This window comes from Leptonotus elevatus, chromosome 4 (genome assembly GCF_054856555.1).
Source record: "Leptonotus elevatus isolate MCC_2025b chromosome 4, RoL_Lele_1.0, whole genome shotgun sequence".
In the NCBI taxonomy this organism is placed as follows: Eukaryota; Metazoa; Chordata; class Actinopteri; order Syngnathiformes; family Syngnathidae; genus Leptonotus; species Leptonotus elevatus.
Window position 1 is genome coordinate 7417592 of NC_141242.1, and position 21419 is coordinate 7439010.

At 41.4% G+C, this 21419-nt stretch overlaps 1 protein-coding gene across 4 annotated transcripts in view; it reads left to right on the forward strand.

The window, feature by feature from the left end:
- The first annotated feature begins 543 nt into the window (after positions 1-543).
- The window catches only part of dennd4a (DENN/MADD domain containing 4A), a 28055-nt gene continuing 7179 nt past the window's right edge, over positions 544-21419 (forward strand). The window contains exons 1-22 of one of the 4 annotated variants that reach the window (XM_086073401.1): positions 544-801; positions 4889-5221; positions 6606-6852; positions 6930-6999; positions 7096-7265; positions 8900-9138; positions 9218-9284; positions 9753-9956; positions 10406-10581; positions 10862-10962; positions 11723-11941; positions 12203-12348; positions 12537-12554; positions 14130-14263; positions 15082-15214; positions 15288-15494; positions 15574-15702; positions 15778-15916; positions 17488-17610; positions 18201-18305; positions 19689-20419; positions 20488-20704. In XM_086073401.1, the coding sequence (XP_085929527.1) occupies positions 4911-5221; positions 6606-6852; positions 6930-6999; positions 7096-7265; positions 8900-9138; positions 9218-9284; positions 9753-9956; positions 10406-10581; positions 10862-10962; positions 11723-11941; positions 12203-12348; positions 12537-12554; positions 14130-14263; positions 15082-15214; positions 15288-15494; positions 15574-15702; positions 15778-15916; positions 17488-17610; positions 18201-18305; positions 19689-20419; positions 20488-20704 (3886 nt within the window). In that variant the 5' untranslated portion in view covers positions 544-801; positions 4889-4910. Of the gene's footprint in view, positions 802-4888; positions 5222-6134; positions 6216-6605; positions 6853-6929; positions 7000-7095; positions 7266-8899; positions 9139-9217; positions 9285-9752; positions 9957-10405; positions 10582-10861; positions 10963-11722; positions 11942-12202; positions 12349-12536; positions 12555-14129; positions 14264-15081; positions 15215-15287; positions 15495-15573; positions 15703-15777; positions 15917-17487; positions 17611-18200; positions 18306-19688; positions 20420-20487; positions 20705-21419 lie in introns of those variants that run through there. The other 3 variants (XM_086073402.1, XM_086073403.1, XM_086073404.1) reach the window with 3 other exon arrangements.

Here is a 21419-nt window from a genome sequence, read left to right on the forward strand (position 1 = left end):
TCACCACAAATCCAAAAGATAGCGCCACAGTAAAGAAAGCTGTAATTTTGTATTCACTGTTTTTGTCGATGCAGTGACGCTACATTAATCCGTTTTACCTACAGGAGTTGAAAAAGGGAGGTTAAATAGCTGTAACGGTCTTTCCTTATACAAGATGTTTGTAAGAATTTTGTTCTGGTCAGAGAACCTGAAGTTGGAATGGTTTGAATTTAAGCAAGAAATGTGGAAGGAGGAGGTAAATATGAAAACTATCTCTTAATTTTTTTAATTGTGGAAAATTAGAATTTGGAGAGTGTTAAATATTTCCAAAGATGTCACGAATGAGCTGAGTACTTAGAAGTTGTAATGGTTTAAATCGGCCAAGAAATGGGGACGGAGTAGTGTTTTTGTTACTGGACTCAAAAAAATATAACTTTCTCAAACATCAACATCGAAAGATAATCAATACAATATCAATAGAACTGTACTCAACATCAACGCTTTCATCATACTACGCACTACCACTTTCTGGTTGCCCAAAACGTCACGCGTGACGTCATTGGCGTTTGTAATAAGTCACGTGTCACGCTTAGGTCTGGATAAATCGCTGCTCAGGCATACGTACGCCGAGAAGAGGCGTTCATCAACCATTCAACCCACCGTGAATTAGTATCACTTCTCCGTGATTTTGACTTTCACGTTTGGAGATTTGGAGACAGGACGAGCAGAATAAAGAAGAAGAGAGCGTCATTTGGCGTCGGCGGACATCACGCAGAAAGAATTTCTCGTCACGTACGTTATAGCGCCCGCTCGTCTTGAGACGTGAGTACAGTACGAACATGCGTTGTTTAAATATCTGTTTTGACGGTGATGTTTTTTGATATATTCGCATTTGAGCGCCCCCCACCCTTCCCCCACCCACCCCTGTGACGCGCGGCGTTTGCGTAACAATGCTTATTGTAAGAACGACCAATGTTTTCTAAGACGACGTTAATAAATGACGACGTTGTTCGCTAAGGTTCGCGTGTCATTGTGCACGCATCGGTGTTATCCGGCGTGGTGGTGGTGGTGTTGTTGTTGTTGTTCACTTGCGTACCACCTTTTGGTCCTGATGGAGGCAAATAGGAGGGCTCGTTTCATCTCATCCAGTGTAGAGATGCTGCCTAAAATGGACTCTTAACGTGTGGAAACCAAGCCTGCGCTGTACTGTTGTGCTTGCCTCCTCCGTCATACATTGTCTGAGATTTTAATTCAAATCATTTAATCTATAATTGTCCGCTAAGAACTATATCTTTTTTTAATTGTATTCAGTTGGTTGTGTGTGCAGCACACTGAATGCAAATAAATGCCGATGACGACGATAAGGGTTGTATTGGTTGTTTAACAACAGATATCTAGTGAAATGTGATGTCTCCCCCCCCCCCCCCCCCCCCCCCCGCTACCAACAGGCCCTTTAATCTCTAACAGACCTCTCAACTCCATCACAACACTGGGATGCCAGGAATGAAAAGCTTTCACATTCTTAGAAAACCATGACAAGACAAAAGGCAATATAAGATGCATTTGGAGTTATTCGGTTCGTAATGGGTTCGGGAGTCCTGGTTATGTTAACTCATTGACTGCCATTGACGGCTATTGACGTAAAAAAATTATTTGAACTATTTCTATTAGTTAAAAAAAAAAATCCACTTTTGTTAACAAGAGTATGAAAGGAAAAAAAGGTATTGTTCATTTAGAACAGATATAAAATGTCATGTGATTAATTACAATTCAAAATTAGGAGCGTCGGGCAATTCAAATCATAATTAATTGCATGACTTCATGAGTTAACTCACGATTAATCACAAATTGTATATCTGTTCTAAATGTACAATAAAAAAATTATAGGTTTTCATATTCTTGTTAACTAAAGTGGAAAAAAATGTTTAACTAATAGAAATTGTTCAAATGAATTTTTGACGTCTACTGCTGTCAATGGCAGTGAATGAGTTAATTGCCATTACAACAGCAAATAAGGTGCTGAATAAATCAAATCATCCATCCATTTTCTGTTGTAAACAGTTGGATGCTACAAAATAATTTAGAACCATCGAACCACCGAAGTGTGCTAAACCTTCATTGAACAGCTTTACCAAATGTTGCGAGTTTTTGTGGATAGAGTTGAACTTTTGGGAAGAGGATGTCTCAAGTGGTATTACCAACTTTGATGCTTGGACATGACTCATCAACAACAACAACAACAACGGATGAGATTAGAGAAGTTGGCTTGTTTCAGGAAATCCGCTGCAGGGCAAGAAAAAAGGCTGAATGAAAAATGAGGAAGGAGTTGTTTGTTCCAGATGTGCACGCACATGGCAAGAAAACATACGCAAAAAAATGTATGCGCCATCCCGTGCGTGATTGAATCGAATGCAGATGGCGCGTCACTTTGGAAGGAGTCCGCATTTGAAGTCAAGTGGACTCCTTCGACACACTGTTGACCCTGCAACCTCCTCACGTCATTGATTTCTGGCTTCCACATTCTCTCATCATCTGCTCATCTCAAAGCTTCTAAATCCCTTTCACGTCGGCTCCGTCTTAATCCTGCTTCCTGGCTTCCTTCCACATTCCTAAAACGCTCATTCAAGTCTAAATTGTCCTTAGGTGCGAACGCCTGTTTGCCTTCATACGGTATGCCCAGTAAATTGTCTGTCCGAGGACAAGAGCTAAGCGAAATGAATGGAATGCTGCTTACATGATTGAAAGCAGTCATAACCACAAAAAAATGATGGTTTTATTTTCTCAAGCGGAGCAAAAACAATGAGCAAAAATGTAATAAGAGTGTCAACAAGGGCGCTGTAATTCTTTCTTGCTGAGTCATGATGGTTCCCACTGAGACTCAACACTGTAGAGAACAAATCAACCAGCTGCAATAACAGTGAGTCGTGTTTTAATTTTGCCAGACGGTCGGTCGGCGTTGCTGGTTCTACTGTAGCGATTTTCGCCCTTTATTGAGCTGAGGCATTTTACGTCGGAAAAACAACAACAATTGCCGCACTGACCTGACTACCAAACAAAAGTATCACAAAGAGTCCCAATTTGATAGAATTTTTGATTTTCACTTGTACTGAAAAAAAAAAGCCTTAATTTTTTATCATCACATCTTATGGCAAATGAGACAAATAAGCATATTTAGCGCAAAAATAATAATAATAATAATTAAATACAAATTCCAACTCTAACTTTTTGGGAGTTACTATTGAACAACTTTTCAGATTTGCAAAATGTCTATATATATTTTTTTTTTAATTAGTCAATCGTCATCTAAAACAAAAGCTTCCCAGGATAATCTGTATGTAAATCTAAATGAAAACTTAAACAAGTAAATATCATACCAACATAGGGCTGGGCAATAAATCAAATGGATTCGATGAATCATCATTTTGAAAATTGAATCGTTCAAAATTTGCTAAATCGTGAAATTGACATTTTGTCTTCTGGATTATTATTATTGTTCTTATGTTCTGTTATATCCAGATGTCATTGTGAGTTGTAATTTTGCTAAATATGAATGTTAAGTTTATGTTAAAACTGATTTAGAATCAGTATACATTATTTTGTTTGTTGGAATTAATTTTGAATAAATTAGACCTTTAAATAAACGTTTGCTTGGTTTATTAGATTAAAATCGTAATCGTCCTGAATGACTGAATTATTTATTTTTTTCATCCCTATACCAACCTATAGTTTTCTAGAGTAAATATGTTTTTCTAAATGTAAAAATAACTGAAATGTTAAAACATTCATGTATGTTTGTTTTTTCATTCCAACAAAAACCAAAGATGCAGATAGTTCTTTAAATAAAGTTAACCGGAAATTAAATATAGTTCCCTGAGGTTAACGCAGTTTTAAATGGATCTATTATCGGCCGTCAGATTTTTAATTCATTCACTGCCATAAATTCATTAAAAAATAAAAAAATAAAAAATATTATTCAAAATTAGGGGCGACAGGCAATCATTTTATTTTATTTTAATTAATCGCATGACTTCACAAGTTAACTCATGAATAATCACAAATGTTATATCTGTTCTAAATGTACAATAAAAAAAAAATCGAGGTTTTCATACTCTTGTTAACAAAAGTGGGGGGAAAATGATAAAATAATAGAAATAGTTCAAAATAAATTTTTGACGTATATAGCCGTCAATGGCAGTGAATGAGTTAAAAAGGCCGATACTACATTTGTCAAAAACGCTAAATATGATTTCAGCTCCAAACAACATGACGTCATCAGCGACGGCCAGTTGAACGACGCCCACGCGTGATTAGCTTTGAAGTGCAAGGAAAGGACGGCCTGACGCTCGCACCAAATCATTTTGGACACTTTATCAGTTCATCAGTCCGCTATTTGCGGGTGACGAGCGCGCCGAGAGAAATAACGCGCTGCAGGCTGTCAGCTCTTCATGCTTTTGCGATAACCCGACAGCCTCCCTTTCTTTTTGCACAACACGGCTGACTATGTCCAAATGTTCCCTCCTTAAAATAGCGTCCCTTCTTATCTCCCCTGAAGTGATGTTGTCCGTTTTGTATTCTGTACAAAAGCGCATGTTTTGTGTTACATAATCAGTCACGGCAGAGCGTAAGGTCGCCGGTCTCAAGGCTTTCCCATTTTTTTCCTGGGTGAAATATTGAGATTTAGCAGACAAGAATGAAAGTGTTTCCAGATGCTCTCATGATTGCGGCGTTTGAATCCGTTACATAGGTTACGTCTGTTTTACATTTCTCGTCCCATGTTATGCTCAGCGACACACTGAAATGTGATTTCACTTTCCTCATGCTTTTTTTTTTTTTTTTTCATGCCGCGCCCAGCCGAGTGATTAAAATTCATAGAGGCGCTCTTCCGTTCCCTCTCCTCTCTGTGTTCCAGCCTTCACTTTGGGAATGGGGAAATGATGGAGGATAAAGCGCCCCGTGTCGCCGACTACTTGGTGGTTGCGGGCCTCACCGACTCGTCCAAGCTCTTGGAGGAAGATCTGCACTTTGACGATACCGCGCCGAAATCCGTCAAGCCCAAAGCGCCCATCACGGATGTGGCCGTCGTGATCCGTTCCCTGGGCGAGGGGGTGCCCCCCGGCTTCACCTGTGTGGAAAACACCCCCTCGGGCCTGTCTGCCGAGCTCAACGGAGCCAGCCTCAGGGGGCCGCAGATTTTCCTGTGCTTCAAGCGAGGCAGAGATAAGCCTCCGCTGACAGATCTTGGGTAAGCGCTAATCCGCAGTCGCTGACCCTTTACCCACCGGCGTCACTAATCACTGCTCTGCCTTGGGTCACATTAATCTGCTCTCGAACGCTTCGGGATCGCACTGGACGAATGCGTTGAAGCGAAAATCCGCACAGAGGCAGGTTAGACCGGGTGTTGGTCATTCGGTAGCACCGGTGTGGCTGTGAACCCGTCGACCAAGTCGAATGAGTCGACTAAAATTTTATGCACCGCCGGAATCATGTTTTTTGCAGACCCACTCAGTATTCGAATGGCGGCAGTGATCTGATCTTTATTTTTCCTGTTAGTGCACCATCTAGTGGCCGAATGGCGGATGAGATTTGTCTGCTTAACTCATTCACTCAATTCATTTAAACTATTTCCATGAGTTTAATATTTTTTTCCACTTTTGCTAACAAGAGTATGAAAACTTAGGATTTTTTTCTTCTAAATTTAGAACAGATATAAAATTTGTGATTAATCGTGAGTTAACTAGTGAAGTCATGTGATAATTACAATTTAAAAAATATATTGCCTGACAGGCCTAATTAAAAAAATAAGGGCCGTTTAATCGTAATTAATCGCAGGATAATTTTATATCTGTTATAAATGTACAATAAAAATAATTCTAGGTTTTCATAATGAATGAAATGAAAAAAAAAATTAAACTAATAGAAATAGTACACATGAATTTTTGACGTTTATAGTCGTCAATGGCAATGAATGAGTTAAAAACGCTCACTTAGTACTTAGTGGGTTTGAGCTTTCCCAAAACACAGGACGTTCAGAACATCCTAAAAAGCACATGGGCTGTAATTAATTATTTCAAAATATAACCTGCCACTCGGTTTTAGGTGTTCATCATTTAACCAGTAGAGGACAGTCATGCACGAAACGTGCCCAAAAGAAGACAGGAACAAGAAGTTATTGACCTCATGTAGCTAGCAGCTAGCTCTACCCTTGTTTACTCATAGAATAACTTGAAGCATTGACTGTAAGAGACTTTTAAGACACCATTACCTGTGTAATGTAGATATAATGATGTATGTGTGAACTAAATAGTAGTGTTTGTTAACATGAAGTGATAATCGCTAGCGTGCTAATGCTAATCGTGATTGCTAACCGTTTAGCATCGGCTAATTTTGTTGGTGTTGGTGTATAGGCATAGAAGATCACAAATTATGAGTATTTATATCGACTCCAAAAAATAGGTGGGTTGATTATTCGATGAAATAGTCAATAGGATCGATTTTTAAAAAGATTTAATAGTGACAGCACTACAGCCGACTTCATTCATTCTACATACTGACATCTTGCATGAAGACGTGAGTATAAAGGACACGGTTCGTTGTGAATTAGCCATAACAAACCAATTCCTTTTCAGGGTTTTGTATGAGTGGAAAGAAAAGCTGAAGCCTGGATGTCACATCGTCCAGACCACACCCTCAGGTCGCCCCGCCAACATCAGCAGCTCGTCGTCTCAACGCATTTACATCACCTACCGCCGCGCTCCCAAGAGCCAGCCGCATACCTCACTGGCCGTCACTGATGTCTGCGTCATCGTGCCCGGCAAGGGCGAGACGCCCCCTCACACCTTCTGCAAGGTGGACAAGAACCTCAACAGCAGCATGGTGGGGAAAGAAGTCTTGGATATTGTTTAGGTGGGGGGGGGTAAGTGATTTCATTGACCACTGGTTTCATCTTTTAGTGGGGATCATCAGTCTACTTGTGTTACAAGAAGTCTCTGGCAAAAGCAAACACTATTGCATGCAAAGCAGGTAGGCCTACAGTGAAGCTTTTTATGAAAATGTGTAATCATCAAAGTTGAAAAGACATGTGCAGTCAAATTGTAAATGTTGATGTGTTTGTTACAGGTCTGCTGTGCAGGTACCCCGGAGAGGACTATGAGTCCTTCCCATTGCCTGAGTCAGTGCCTATGTTCTGTCTGCCCATGGGGGCAACAATTGAGTGCTGGCCTTCGCACACCAAGCACGCCCTTCCCGTTTTTTCCACATTTGTCCTCACGGGAGCTTCAGGAGAAAAGGTAAAGTGCTCCAAATATTGTATGTTGTGGCTTACGTGACATACTTTAAGGCAGATATGAAAATGTGGCTTTATTTCTTAATGTATGCGCGCACACGAGTCTAAACCTGGCTTTCTATTAGTTTTCACATTTTTTCATATTTTTTTGTATGAAAACCTAGGAAAACATTTTTATTCTACTATTAGAACAGATATAAAATGTGTGATTAATCGTGAGTTAACTATTGAAGTCATGCAATTAATTACAATTAAAAAATGTAATTGCCTGACGCGACTTAAAGATTATAAAAAATTCGGGGCGTCAGGCGATTACATTTTTTAAGCGTAATTAATTGCATGACTTCACTTGTTAACTCACAATTAATCACAAATTTTATATCTGTTCTATATGTACAATAAATAAAAAAAGGTGTTCCTACTCTTGTTAACAAAAGTAGAAAAAATGTTAAACTAATAGAAATAGTTAAAATAAATTTTGGACGTGTATCGCCGTCAATGGCAGTGAATGAAATAAGCAGCAAAATCCAACAATGTTTATCCATCTCAGGGAGCGGCCATTTTGCCAATTGCTGTCCACTTAAAATGACATTCCAGTTGCTCAGGGCTCAAGTAATGACCAATCAAGGCTCACCTGTTTTCTTAGTTTGGTAATGAGACGTTCACAAGCTGAGCCGTGATTGAACCCGACAGCAAGTGTCAAAATGGCCGACCCGAGATGGATGAAAATGGGGATTTTGCTGTTATTATTCCTGCCCACCCCTAAAGTTTGAAATAAAACAACCAATGTAAAATCTAGTTTTTTTTCCTGAAAATGTGTGTGTGAACGAACCTTACTGAATTGATGCACCATTGTCAGGTAATTTACAACCACTCCCAGACTGAGGGTCTCCGCCCATGATTTGGCAGCTGGGCCACAAACGGGACTTTCAAAGCCAAAATATAAGCAGAACTACATTGTTTTGTTGGAATGTCCAGATTAGCGTTAATTTGTGATAAACATTAAATAGGGCGGGGGTGACTGCCGGCTGATTTGCATAAAACAGTGCTCAAAACAGCCTCATTTCAGCAAGACAAAAATAGGTGTGTAAAGTGTATTGCAATTCTTGATCGTGGTTGTGTTTTAACGTGACAGACATGTTATTTGACACGTGGGAACTGTTTTAAATTGTGAGAACCCGCGCAATGTCTCCTTTGATCATCCACTCGACACCGTAGTAGCCCGCAGGGAATGAGTTTGTTCATGAACTGTCGTCCAATTTCCAAGAATAACACAGAATCCTGACAACATCTCAACTTTATGACTGGATTCCAAGTTTAAGGGCTGTGTTTGGAATACTGAAAAGACTTGTTGTGACTTTGAGAGCAACGCAGCATAAAAGGAAAATTGGCAGCTCATCTTGTGTATAATGGGCAGCTCATTGCGAAACGCCTCAATGCTCACTCCTCGTCTGGTACCACCATTCTGCAGCCCGCAGGGACCCCAGGTACAGCATGCCTGGAAATTCTCATTCGCTTGTGAGGAAGAACAAAGGAGCTGGTGTCATAGCAGTTGTTTGAAGTGTTGAGCAATTGTGTGCCGACGTTAGTATTGTGCCTGAAATAGCTCTAACACGGTGACTCGATTTTGTTTTGCAGGTGTACGGAGCAGCGATCCAGTTCTATGAGCCTTACTCGGAGGAGAACCTGTCCGAGCGTCAGCTGTCACAGCTCGGCCTGCTCAGCTCTGACCTGGGACCCGGCGGGACCTGGAGTGTTTACAGCAACAAGAGCATCTGCCTCCTCTCCCACTGGCCCTTCTTCCAGTCCTTCAGGAGCTTCCTCACCTTTCTCTATCGATACTCCATTTCGGGACCACACGCACTGCCCATTGAAAAGTTAGCCCTATTTGCACTTATTTATTGTGAGAAAATTGTTTCTTGGTGCTCATGTTTTTTTTTTTTTTTGTGTGTGTAGGCACATCTCTCACTTCATGCAAAATGTGCCATTCCCCTCGACGCAGAGGCCACGCATCCTTGTGCAGGTATTAACTCATTCACTGCCATTGACGGCTATAGACGTCAAAAAATTATTTGAACTATTTCTATTAGTTTAACGTTATTTTTTACGAGTGAAAACCTAGAAAAAAATGTATTGTACATTTAGAACAGATATAAAATTTGTGATTACTCTTGAGTTAACTAGTGAAGACATGTGATTAATTACAATTTAAAAAATATAATCGCCTGATGCCCCTAATTAGATTAAAGAAAACAAATATTATTAAAAATTCGGGGCATCAGACTATTCATTTTTTAACATTGTAATTAATCTCATTACTTCAATAGTTAACTCACGATTAATCACAAATTTAATATTTGTTCTAAATGTAAGCAATAAAAGCAATAGTTCAAATGAATTTTTGACGTCTATAGCCGTCAATGGCAGTTAATGAATGTTGAATTGAAATATCTTCCAGGATGCTCACAGTTTGTGCACTCTTTTTCTAAAGCTCTCGCCACATGACAGCCTGATACTGAGCCAGCCCGTGTCCTCTCCACTGCCTCTGAGTGGCGGAAGCCTCTCCACATTGCTACTGAACCTGGGCCCGAAAAACGCTGCCACACTGCTGGTGTTGGCTGTCACAGAGCACAAGATCCTGGTTCACTCCCTGCGGCCTGCCGTACTCACCAGTGTTACAGAGGCACTCGTGTCTGTAAGTCTTTTCTCTTCCCATGCATATATTAACGACCACAGCTATGCTAATCTCTACGCAGTAAATTCTGTCGAGTCAATTTGACTCTAAACTGAGTCTATTTGAGCCCACTCTAAATAGAGTAAAATTTACACTTGGATGTAAGCAAACAGAAGAAGTGGCATGGCTCAGGTGGTAGAGTAGCAAGCGGAAGTAGTTCCTCAACCCTTATTTAATGTTTTTATTTGAAATAAATTCGTCAAATTTAGTCAAACTCTCTCCTTCCAAAATGTACTTTTTTTCCCATGTGATAGGCAAATTATCGTACACATTAAAATTCCTTTTAAAATGTAAACATAATTGAGTAAAACATTTATAGACTGTAGAGTAAAATTTACTTGACAGAATTTACTGTTGTAGTTCCGAATGTGGTAACATTCTCATTTGACATGGAAACGTCTCCCTTTCAGATGATATTCCCCTTCCACTGGCCGTGCCCATACATCCCTCTGTGCCCACTGGCCCTGGCGGGTGTACTCAGTGCCCCATGTCCTTTCATCGTGGGTGTGGATTCCCGATACTTTGACCTGTACGTGCCCCCGGCTGACATCAGCTGTGTCGATTTGGACACCAACACCATTTCCCAGTGAGTGACCGCACTCGAAAATAACTTTTAAGATTGACATTTCTAGTTTTTATGATGAAAGTTCCACTCCCAAGGTTATCAGCGAGAGCCTCCCTTATGTAATAGCTGGAATGTGAAATATCCTGATGCTAAATCACTTTTATGTACCGCTGGTTTTCAATGGTTGTCTCATCGGGAGATTAAATTGTCAGTCCTGATATGAGAGCGTCTGCCCTCCCTCTTTCGTTCTTTTGGCAACGTGTCCTCCCCGTGTAATGGAACCCATGCTGTGTGCTTGCAGGAAAGAAGACAAAAAGGCTTTAACGTGGAAAATTTTGCCCGGGAGAGCTTGCAAACATCTTTTGAATTCCTTGAATAAACTCCACCAGCAGCTCACGGAGGGTGAGTCAAGGCCAATATCTGGTTTCATGAATAATTTAGTCGCTGAGTCAGCATCGACAGTGAATTTTACAGTAAGTCACCCAATACTTAATACCGCGATCCAAAACAGTGGGTAATTTAAGAGCCTCCTGTGAGGATACTTTAAGGTGCCCACTCGTGTTATCTCAGCCTAATTAACCACATTCAGTAATTCCCACACGAACAAGTGTCTTACTTAACTTTCCCCACATATCACATGGCTCTTTTGCAATGTCTGAAAAAAATGGCTGTGAAAAAGAGAACTACTTTCTACCGCAACTTCACTCAAAACTTAGTTGGCTGTGAGTCTAAATTGACTCATTCACTGCCATTGACGGCTATAGACGTCAAAAATTCCTTTTAACTATCTCTATTAGTTTAACATTTTTTCCGACTTTTTGAGATTTTTTTTATTGTACATTTAGAATAGCTATAAAATTGGTGAATAATCGTGAGTTAACTACTGAAGTCATGCGATTAATTATGATTAAAAATTAATCGCCTGATGCCCCTAATTTTTAATAATCTTTTCTTTTTTTTAAAGCCGTCAATGGCAGTGAATGAGTTAAATTGAAAGACAAAACAAAACGTTCATAACCTTTTCCAGAAGATTTATGAATGAAAACATCTGGCAAATCACATGACATAAACAGTGGCTTTAAGAACTTAATCTCCTCTTCTTCTTTTTTTTAAAGGACAGCAGTTTTGTTGCAGATTTTACAAAATGTACTGTTGTTGTCAGGTGGTTACTTAAGCCAGGAAGATGTGCAGATGGAGCACGCGGTGGCTGACAACGAACTCAACGGCGGAAAATCTCTCCAAACTCTGGAGCTGGAAATCCAGGAAGCATTCCTGCGCTTCATGGCGGCCATCCTCCGAGGTTACCGCTCGTACTTGCAGCCCATAACGCAGGCCCCCTCGGAGAAGACCACTGATGTCAGCTCCCTTTTTGACATTCAAGGTTGGCTTCATGTTGTTTGTCGGCACGTTTTTCATTTTTTCATTTGGTTTTGGCGCCATTGAATGTACTAAATGTTGTGAGTGAAACAATTCAATGAGTAATTGAATGAGATCTCTTATGCAAGCAGCGCAGGAGAGAACTTGTTTCAACCTCAGTTCTGATAAGAAAAATCTCAACAAAGCTATCTGATGATTGAGGGTCCGATTGAATAAATCTCATAATGCAGTGTCCTTACATAATATTTTGGGGTTTTGTTTTCAGGGTTCTTGAAAAGCAGAGACCGCTCCCATCAGAGGTTCTACTCACTCATGACCAAGACCCAAATGTTCAGCCGCTTCATTGAGGAATGCTCCTTTGTCAGTGACAAAGATGCAAGTCTGGCTTTCTTCGACGAGTGCGCCGATAAGGTGACAGTTGCAACTAATCTTCTTACCTTATCGTCTTCATCTCAGAAATAATGAATCCTTTTTATGGGAAGAAACAAACACTAAACCCCTGAGTTCTTTACTATGCCTAATATCTGTACGTCTTTTGTAACATTTATTCTTTTTCTCCTTTCTCTGCTGCTTTTGTCATTGTCGTCACTGCCTGGTAGCTCTCCACAGTTGCCAAGGTAAACACACACCAGCTTCTGTTGTCAAAACATAGCATTGAGTTCAAGCTATACCGCACTAATAGCTTCATGTGTGGGCTCCTGTTGACTTTTAAACATGGTTTGTCTGTGCGCACGTTCAGAGCGCAAGACGGGTTTGTGCATTAGCTGCTTGTTTATGTCAGCAATCCACATTATTGACCGACCATCATTAGAGTCAAGCGGTTGAGACGAGGCCGGGACCCGAGATTAATGATCGTCACTAAAATCCCTCATGAGTCAGTTATGAAGGATGATGCTGAAGAATGCATGAATTTTTAAGTGGCGTCTGCACATTTATTTTTAAAATTACATCAAGAGTTACTTAACTCATTCACTGCCATAAATTCATTAACAAAAAAATATTAAAAATCAGGGGCGACAGGCAATTACATTTTTTAATTGTAATTAATCGTATGACTTCACTAGTTAACTCACGATTAATCGCAAATTTTATATCTCTTCTAAAAAAAAATCTAGGTTTTCATACTATGTTAACAAAAATGGAAAATGTTAAACTAATAGAAATTAGTTAAAATGAATTTTCGACGTTTATAGCCGTTAATGGCAGCAAATTATTATTTTTTTTTAAAGAAAAGATTATTAAAAATCTGGGGCGTCAGGTGATTAAAATTGTAATCGTAATTAATCGCATGACTTTTTTAATTATTTTTTCAAAAACATTTTTAATAATCTTTTCTTTAAAAAGAAAAGATTATTAAAAATTAGGGGTGTCAGGCGATTAAATATTTTCGTAATTAATCGCATGACTTCACTAGTTAACTCACGATTAATCACAAATTTTATATCTGTTCTAAATGTACAATACATTTTTTTTTGCTTTTCATACTCTTGTTAACAAAAGAGGGAAAAAAATGTTAAACTAATAGAAATAGTTAAAATGTATTTTTGATGTTTTTATCCGTCAATGGCAGTGAATGAGTTAATCATTCTATCATATGTATGAGTATAGACTTGCCAAAACTTTCCTGCGCATGTTTTGGAATGGAAAAAAAAACTTCCTTGGTGAAAAAAAATGATTGCGCCTGCAAACTTTTGCAATCCGGAAGTCACACGTGCGTCCTGCGTGGGCCACTCTAGGAATGGTCACTGCGGTTAGTATTGAGAAGTGGAAGCATTGATTCATTCATCGTCAACAGCCTCTTGCTGAGTTTGACGACGCAAGCGCGCTTGAGAAAGAGCTCTCGGGTGTAACAGGAAGGGCAGCGAGCGGAAGAAACAAAAGAGCAGAATCGAAACAAGGCTGAGCGGGTCAAAGAAAGTCGCCATTCTGAATCATCCACTCGACCGAGTGGAAAAAAGCCTTTGACGCAATACCACCCAGGAGCCATTCAGCTGCCATCATATTCATGTTTTGATGAAGCCCAAGTTGGGGATTAGCTGCTAAGACATTCAAATAAACCAAATGACTGCATTTTATGTACACCCATGCAGCTTTTAGTGTCACATCCTCACAAAACACAAAGATTGCAGACACAAAAGCAGTGTTGAGTTATTTGGTTATGTTTTTCTGTTTCTGTTCCTGTTGCAAATCAGATTGATAGCGAAAAGCCAGACGACGCCAGACTAATCGAACTGGACGAATCCCATCGCAGTGAGCACACTGTTTACATCAACCCGCCAGAACTGCCTCTCCTGCCAGAAGGAGAAGAGCATCCTCTGTGCTACAGGTATTACACGACATGTGATCAACAATGTGAGGCTGATGTCTGTGGATCTCATTCTGCGTCATCTATCCGTCCTTCCTTTCCTCAGTCTTTCCTTTGGTCTTTTAAGGTCTCCTTAATTTATTGGAATTTAGATGTTTCTGGGGTTGGTGAAAGATTCCGGTTGGTAAGCCAGTGGGTAGTAGGTGATGTCTGGTCGGTGCTGGATTTCACTTTTCTTTATTTTCTTTGATCCTTCCTCGGGTCTCCTGACAACCTCACGACGAGCTGGATTCTGAAGTATTCGGTTTAGGTGAATTAATATTACATTTGTGTAATATGAGTTATCAAGCAAAATCCAGCTGTTTTTATCCATCTCGGGGCAGCCATTTTGCCACTTGCTGTCGACTGAAGATGACATCAAAGTTGCTCAGGCAACGACCAATCACAGCTCAGTTTCCTGAAGCTGAGATGTTATTGGTTGTTACCTGAGACCTGAGCAACTGTGATGTCATTTTCACTCGGCAGCAAGTGGCAAAATGGCCGCCCCCTGAGATGGATAATAACGGCTGGATTTTGCTGCTTAACTCATATTTCTCTCTAGTGTGTGGTGACTCACAAGGGATAGAAATTCACCATCGACCTTTAAGGGAGGGGCGGGAGTGTGACATCTCTTGGTTCAGGGTTGAAGGGTAGTAGCATGTAAACAGTTTAGTGTGGAGTGACTGACTTTCGTCTGTCTGTCCTCATTGGTGACCCCGACGTGATTTTCTTTAAATATTGCGCTCTAAACCGATTCCATGGTCAGGATGTGTCTGATGCCATTGACTGTATTTCTCCAGCTACTCCGGGTTTCCAGTGCTAAGCTCTGAACTTCTACAACCACTTGAGGGACCAAATCCTCCATCAGCAGGCACGACTTCACGCCACTGCGGCCCAGCAAGCCCGACCGCCATCTTCAGACGCTCCAAACAGGTCCGTTACTTTTGCAGCCAAACATGAAAACACAATTGAAAGCCAGTTCACGTCTATAAATCTTTTATTTCAGGAGATCAAATCTGCTCAAAGGATGGCGCGGACCTACTCGTCTATGCCTCAGATGTGGTCCAAGTGTCTGCTGCGTCACTGCTACGGCCTCTGGTTCATCTGCCTGCCCGGTTTCGTCGATACGTGTCCCTCTAAAGTGCGGGCACTGCGCACAGCGTACGATGTGCTGAGGAGGATGCAAGACAAGAAGCTTCAGGCTCTTGATGAGGTATGAAACGCCCACACTACTCTCTCCAAACATTGATTATTTTTGAAGGGGTGATTTTACAGTTCTTTATTTTCCTAAGGTGTGTTATCGTGTATTGCTGCAACTGTGTGGTCAGTACAGCCAGCCAGTTCTGGCAGTGAAGGTGCTGTTCGAGATGAAAAAGGCTGGAATTCAACCCAATGCCATCACCTATGGCTACTACAACAAGGTGCGAGCATTTGAGCGCTAGATCGATCTCGCCTTGCAAGGTTTCATTCAAGTGCTAATGACGTTTATGTTGCAGGCGGTGTTGGAGAGCACGTGGCCGTCCACCACCAGAGGCGGCTTCTTTTTGTGGGGGAAGCTGAGAAATGTGGTCCTGGGTGTCGGCCAATTCAAGCAAGCGGGGAAGAAACAAACACACAGAGAAACTCAATTGTCAGGTAGGATTTGGCTTTGGAAGTTTTACTATTACTATTTGTATCTACTTGTAGATTTTTTTTCTACAAGGCCTAAAACATTATTGGCTTTGGCTTTTTTAGCCCTTACGATCTCTGACAGTAATTTCTGGACTGCAAGCCGCTGCTTTTTTCACTTGCCTTCGACCCTGCGGCTAATACAAAGGTGCGGCTTATCCATCAGATCACAATGGGGCGCACTATAAAGGAAGCGCAAGAGCATCAGGCAGAGCAAAACAAAACCAAGTGACGGCCAAATACAGTAGGAGAGACAGAACAAGAGTGAGACCATTTGCGCCCTCATTATGGAAAAGTAGCGGGAACCCGGAGTATTTCCCAAATTTAGCTAGCGCGGCTTATAGTCAGGTGCGCCTTGTAGTCCAGAAATTACCGCAATATCAACGATGCGGCTTAGTCAGGTGCGGCTTATATGTGTAACAAACTCGAGTATTCCCCAAATTTAGCTAGCGCGGCTTATAGTCAGGTGCGCCTTGTAGTCCAGAAATTACTGTATTATCAAAGAAAGCAAAGCAGCAAAATCCACCCGTTTTTATCCATCTCAGAGGGTGGCCATTTTGCCACTTGCTGTCGGCTGAAAACGACATCTCAGTTGATCAGGTAACAGCCAATCACGGCTCAGCTTCAGAAAACAGGTGAGCCGTGATTGGTCATTACCTGAGTACGTGATGTAATTTTCAGTCAAGTGACAAAATGGTCACCATAACCTATGCAATGGAGGCTTGATTTGTGCTACTCCTAAAGAAAGAAAGCAAAACCGGGCGTGTGCAATGTTACAGTCAATGAGTTCACAGCACAATTCTATCCGATGATTTCAGATGTGAACTTGGCTGCCAGGCTCAATGCTTTCAAAATGAAAAATCTTTTATGTATTTACATTTTGCAATAATAGTTGACCGTTGCTCATTACCACCAATCCCACTCCGCTGTTGTAGGCAGCTTTGATAAATGATCCACTGATGTTAAGTGTCTGACTCCCCATAGTTGCTAATGAAAAAAGGAGCTCATTGATCATGTGTGATCTTATTTAACCTAATAACATGTTCCCAACCAACAATTCCATCTCTAATTCTCTCAACACCTCACTGAGACAACACGTTTTTATAATCACACGTTGTGAAAGACCCAATAACAACAATCTGCACGGCATAAATCACTCTGGTTCATGGTAGTACAAAGTGGTAAATCCTCTGTAGAATAACAATGACCTCTCCTATCAAGACGCCTATAATGTTGAATTGTTTGGAGAGGTGATTTATTTCAAGACTTGTTTTTATGGGCGGTAATTTGTGGTCTGGTTCACAGACGTATTGTTAAATCCCCAATTCATATGAATAGGATTGCGACATTAGAAACAAGAGTCTACAACATAATTGAATGAAATAGAACGTTAGAATGATGAATTAAACTGAAGCACGTCAATAATTTTCATTTTTCTTTAAGTAGTTCATATGGATTCAGAGCATTTTGCCCAAGAGCTCTTCATTTGTTGTAGTTGAAGTGGTGAGTGACTCCTGCCGTCTCTTATCTGCCTCCAGACGGCAGTGATCTCGACACTGTCAGTCACGGCAGTTTGGACAGCGCAAATGATTCTGCTGAGCGCACCTCCATCGATACCGACTTCAATAAGATGGACTCCAGCGACGATGGATTGAGCACAGGTAGGCAGACATATTTTGTTTTCGGACTGTTCTCACTGCAGATTGATGGTTTAGGATTTTTTTTTTTCACTTACTCAGGGAGCACTATTAACTCATTCACTGCCATTGACGGCTATAGACGTCAAAGATTCAGTTGAACTATTTTAATTCGTTTCATATATGTTTTCCACTTTTGTTAACAAGAGTATGAAAACCTAGAATTGTTTTATTGTACATTTAGAACAGATATAAAAATTTGTGAAAAATCGTGACGGCCACAATTTTTTTTTTATTAGGGGCGTCAGGCGGTTTTTAATTGTAATTAATCACATGACTTTACTAGTTAACTCAGAACAGATATACAATTTGTGATTAATCTTAACTGTACAATAATTATTTTTCTAGGTTTTCATACTCTTGTTAACAAAAGTGTGGGGGGAATGTGAAACTAATAAAAATAGTTCAAATGAATTTTTGTCAATGGCAGTGAATTAGTTTTTCAGAATGTGCCATAAGATGACAAGACAATGCTCAAAAACATACAAATAAAAAAAGTCTGAGAATAGATGCAGCAGCAGCACAACCAAATGATCATATAAACTCCATTTCAGGTGGCCAGTCAGACCAAGGCTACGATTCCTTATCCAAGGAGGAGATGTGCTGCAGAGAGGGTGAAAACATTCCACTGATGGAGGACAAAGGCACGAAGCTGCACAGTGAGTTATGAAAAAAAAAAATAATCTCACTCTCACTGACCATAACAACTAAATTAATCACCAAACGACTGCATGCAAAACAGTGTGGGTGTACTGTAAAGCAATTTTTTTTTTCTGAAAACCACACTGTTGATGGATGAGTGTTGTGTTATGTAACCAGATCATTGTTTGTGATTGGATTTGTCTTGCATCACTCCTACAAAGAATATTAGGGGTCAGCTCCACTCCACACTTTGTCATACTGAGATTCATGCATTCATACTAACATGCTCACTATAGATCCCAATATAGCCTTTTTTCTTAAAGTTGCATCAAATAATTAATTGTAAAACAGCCACAAGAGGGCGACCAATATGGTACGAGGAAAATGAAGCTTCATGAACCACTTGCGGGTTTTTATGCTTCTTTATGGTGCTGTTTTAAAGATGCAGTGTAAATGCAATTAATTCTCATTGCACTAGACTTTATCTTTAAACCAAGATCACCTTCTAGAATTAAAAAAAAATCATTCATCAAGCTTCATTTTCCCGTCAGCAGTCCGCTTTTTTTACATGTCATTGTTTCATGTGACATGAAAAGTTGATTTGATAAAGTCAGATTTGTTTGCATTATTGACTTACGTTTACACCACACGTGTTTGGTAGAATTTAACAGTTAACGCTTGGAAGACCGCAAGTCCAAGTGTTAAGTTAACAATTCTAATTCAAGTAGATAAACTCTTGATATTAACTCATTCACTAATTCACTCCCAGTCATTTTCACTGAAGCCAACCCCTTCGCTCCCGGCTGTTTTACTAGATTTTGACTGATTTTGCAAGGCCCACAGACTATTGTGTCCTATTGCTATAAAAAAAAAACATGGAACCTACCAAGATTACCAATTACCTACCAATTAGAGTATTTTCTTTCATCAGGAAGAAAATATATATTTGTATCTGTTTCCGTTTTGCAGCAATTAGAATTAGCAGCTACGTTTCATCATTATTCACAAACCTGTTGAAACACTGGCAAAAAGAGCTTGTTGCAACATGGCACTGGCTGATCTCTTTTACTCTGCTGCCACCTGCTGGCTTTTTTGCTTTAAGCAACATCTTCATGTCAGAAGCTGTATCAAAGCCCTCTGTATGCTCTAAAAAAACAACAACAACATATAAATTAATTTTTGGGAGTGAAAGACAAAGTATAAAAAAACATTTTTTACACCTTTTTGGGTTTCAATAAGTTAAGTCATAGTTTGTTAGCCTTTATTTTAGGGTAAACCTAACCTATAAGACCAAAATAGTTTATTATATTGTTAGTTCAATATTGTCTCGATATTGGACCCCCCCCAAAAAAAATTTTTTTGAAATTGTTGCACCCTACAATAATGTGTTTGTGTTCCAGGCAATGCTGGCAGCCTGATTTCCAGTCCGTCATTAAACGACAGCATGATGTGCGGACCTCTGACCCAAGCAGAGCGGCCAAAGTCTCTGGACTTGTCAGTCGGGTCGGGAGCGCCGAAGCTCGCCGTCCCTCCGCTCAACTCCAGCAAGCATCACCAAATTGCTGCTGACAAACTGAGCGGTCTGGAAGAGGCGACAGAGCCTGACGGTGAACAGGACCCGACCAGAACCTGCAACCGTGCGACATCGAGTCGATCGGATATTGAGGCCGGGTTTGACCCCCTGTCTCTTATGGCCACGGCGCAAGAGCGCGGCCAAGGCAGCGTCAGCACGCCCACCGCCCGCCGTGAGCTGGCCGAGGAGATCGAAACGTACATGAACACCAACAGCCCGCTGAGGAGCTGCAGACCCAACATGGACGCGCAGAACCAATCCAGCCCCTCCTCACAGTCCACCCGACCCCACACGTTGCTACGTTCCAACACCCACCTCCCGCTACCCGTCAAATCTCGAGAGCGGCTCAGGACGTCGCCGTCGCTCCCTCTCGGCAGGGAGCGGCCTTCGTCCTTGGTGTTGCCCTCGTCCCCAACTCCTTCCACCTCCTCCTTCTCCATGGACTCCCTCTTCACCCCCAGCCTGGACAGCTTCAAGAGCAGCGTCCTCTTCAAGGGCGTCGCCGAGAAGGCCAGCCGCCTCTACTCGCGACTGTCCTCGCAAACCTCCTTAACACAGGTCAGCGCCGCCCAAGCGCGCGTCACTCCGAACGAGCCTTTTCACCCTGAACACATTTCGTCTTTTAGGACTCAAATTGCGATCGCATCAGCGTGTCCTCGCTCACCTCGGGAGACGCCGACTGCTCCTCGCTGGTCGATAACGACTCCTGCCTCGACGCGGACGGCTTCGTGTCACCGCAGCACGGCGCCGCGGCCCGACTCAGGAGGAGCCCCGCGGCGGGCCACGCCCACCTGAGCAGCCCCGCCTCCCCCGACAGGGTCTTCCGACACAACTCCTTCTCTGGTTTGTTTCACCGCGCTGTATATTGGAGCCCATCGGTGTCGAAACCTCCGATGCAAAAGATGTTCGGCATGTTTGAGTGCAGCATCATTCGTGCGTTCCCACAGCAACTGTCTACATTTGGTCGTTTTGTGTTAAAAGCGCGCCTGCTGCTGTGCTGAGGGAAATTAGGCCAGCAGGCGTGAAAGCTGTGCGTAAGCGTGTGGGCTCTTCCAAGTAACATGCATATGCTCGCATTAAGTACACCTGTGCAAAGATACACACACTAAAAATGCTTTTGTGGATTTTGAGCAGATTGGGAACACAATTTTAGGTCTGACAGCTGGTTTTTAAAGTCAGCTAAAAAAAAAATCTTTACAATAATATGTTCTGTGAAGCCCCACTATTCTTAACATGGCATTCTGATTAACTCATTCACTGCCAGCCCAGTAAAAATCAAAAAAGTATACCCGGACTTCCCGGAGCGTTCCTGGGGAAAAAGACCGCGTCCTCGTTCATGACATTGGCGAAACTGACAGCCCTCTATCTCCAAAGCAAAAGTTCGTAAAGCGACGGGCCATACACCGTTGGAAAGGTCTCGTTGAGACCAATATGGGGATGCCCGTATGTCCCCGGTAGGCGTTAGGGTTGCGGAGATACGGCCCCAGGAAATCCCAACATTTTACCAAGGATCGATGGTTCCGACGGCGGGTAAAAATCCGGCATGTGCCCCCCCTCT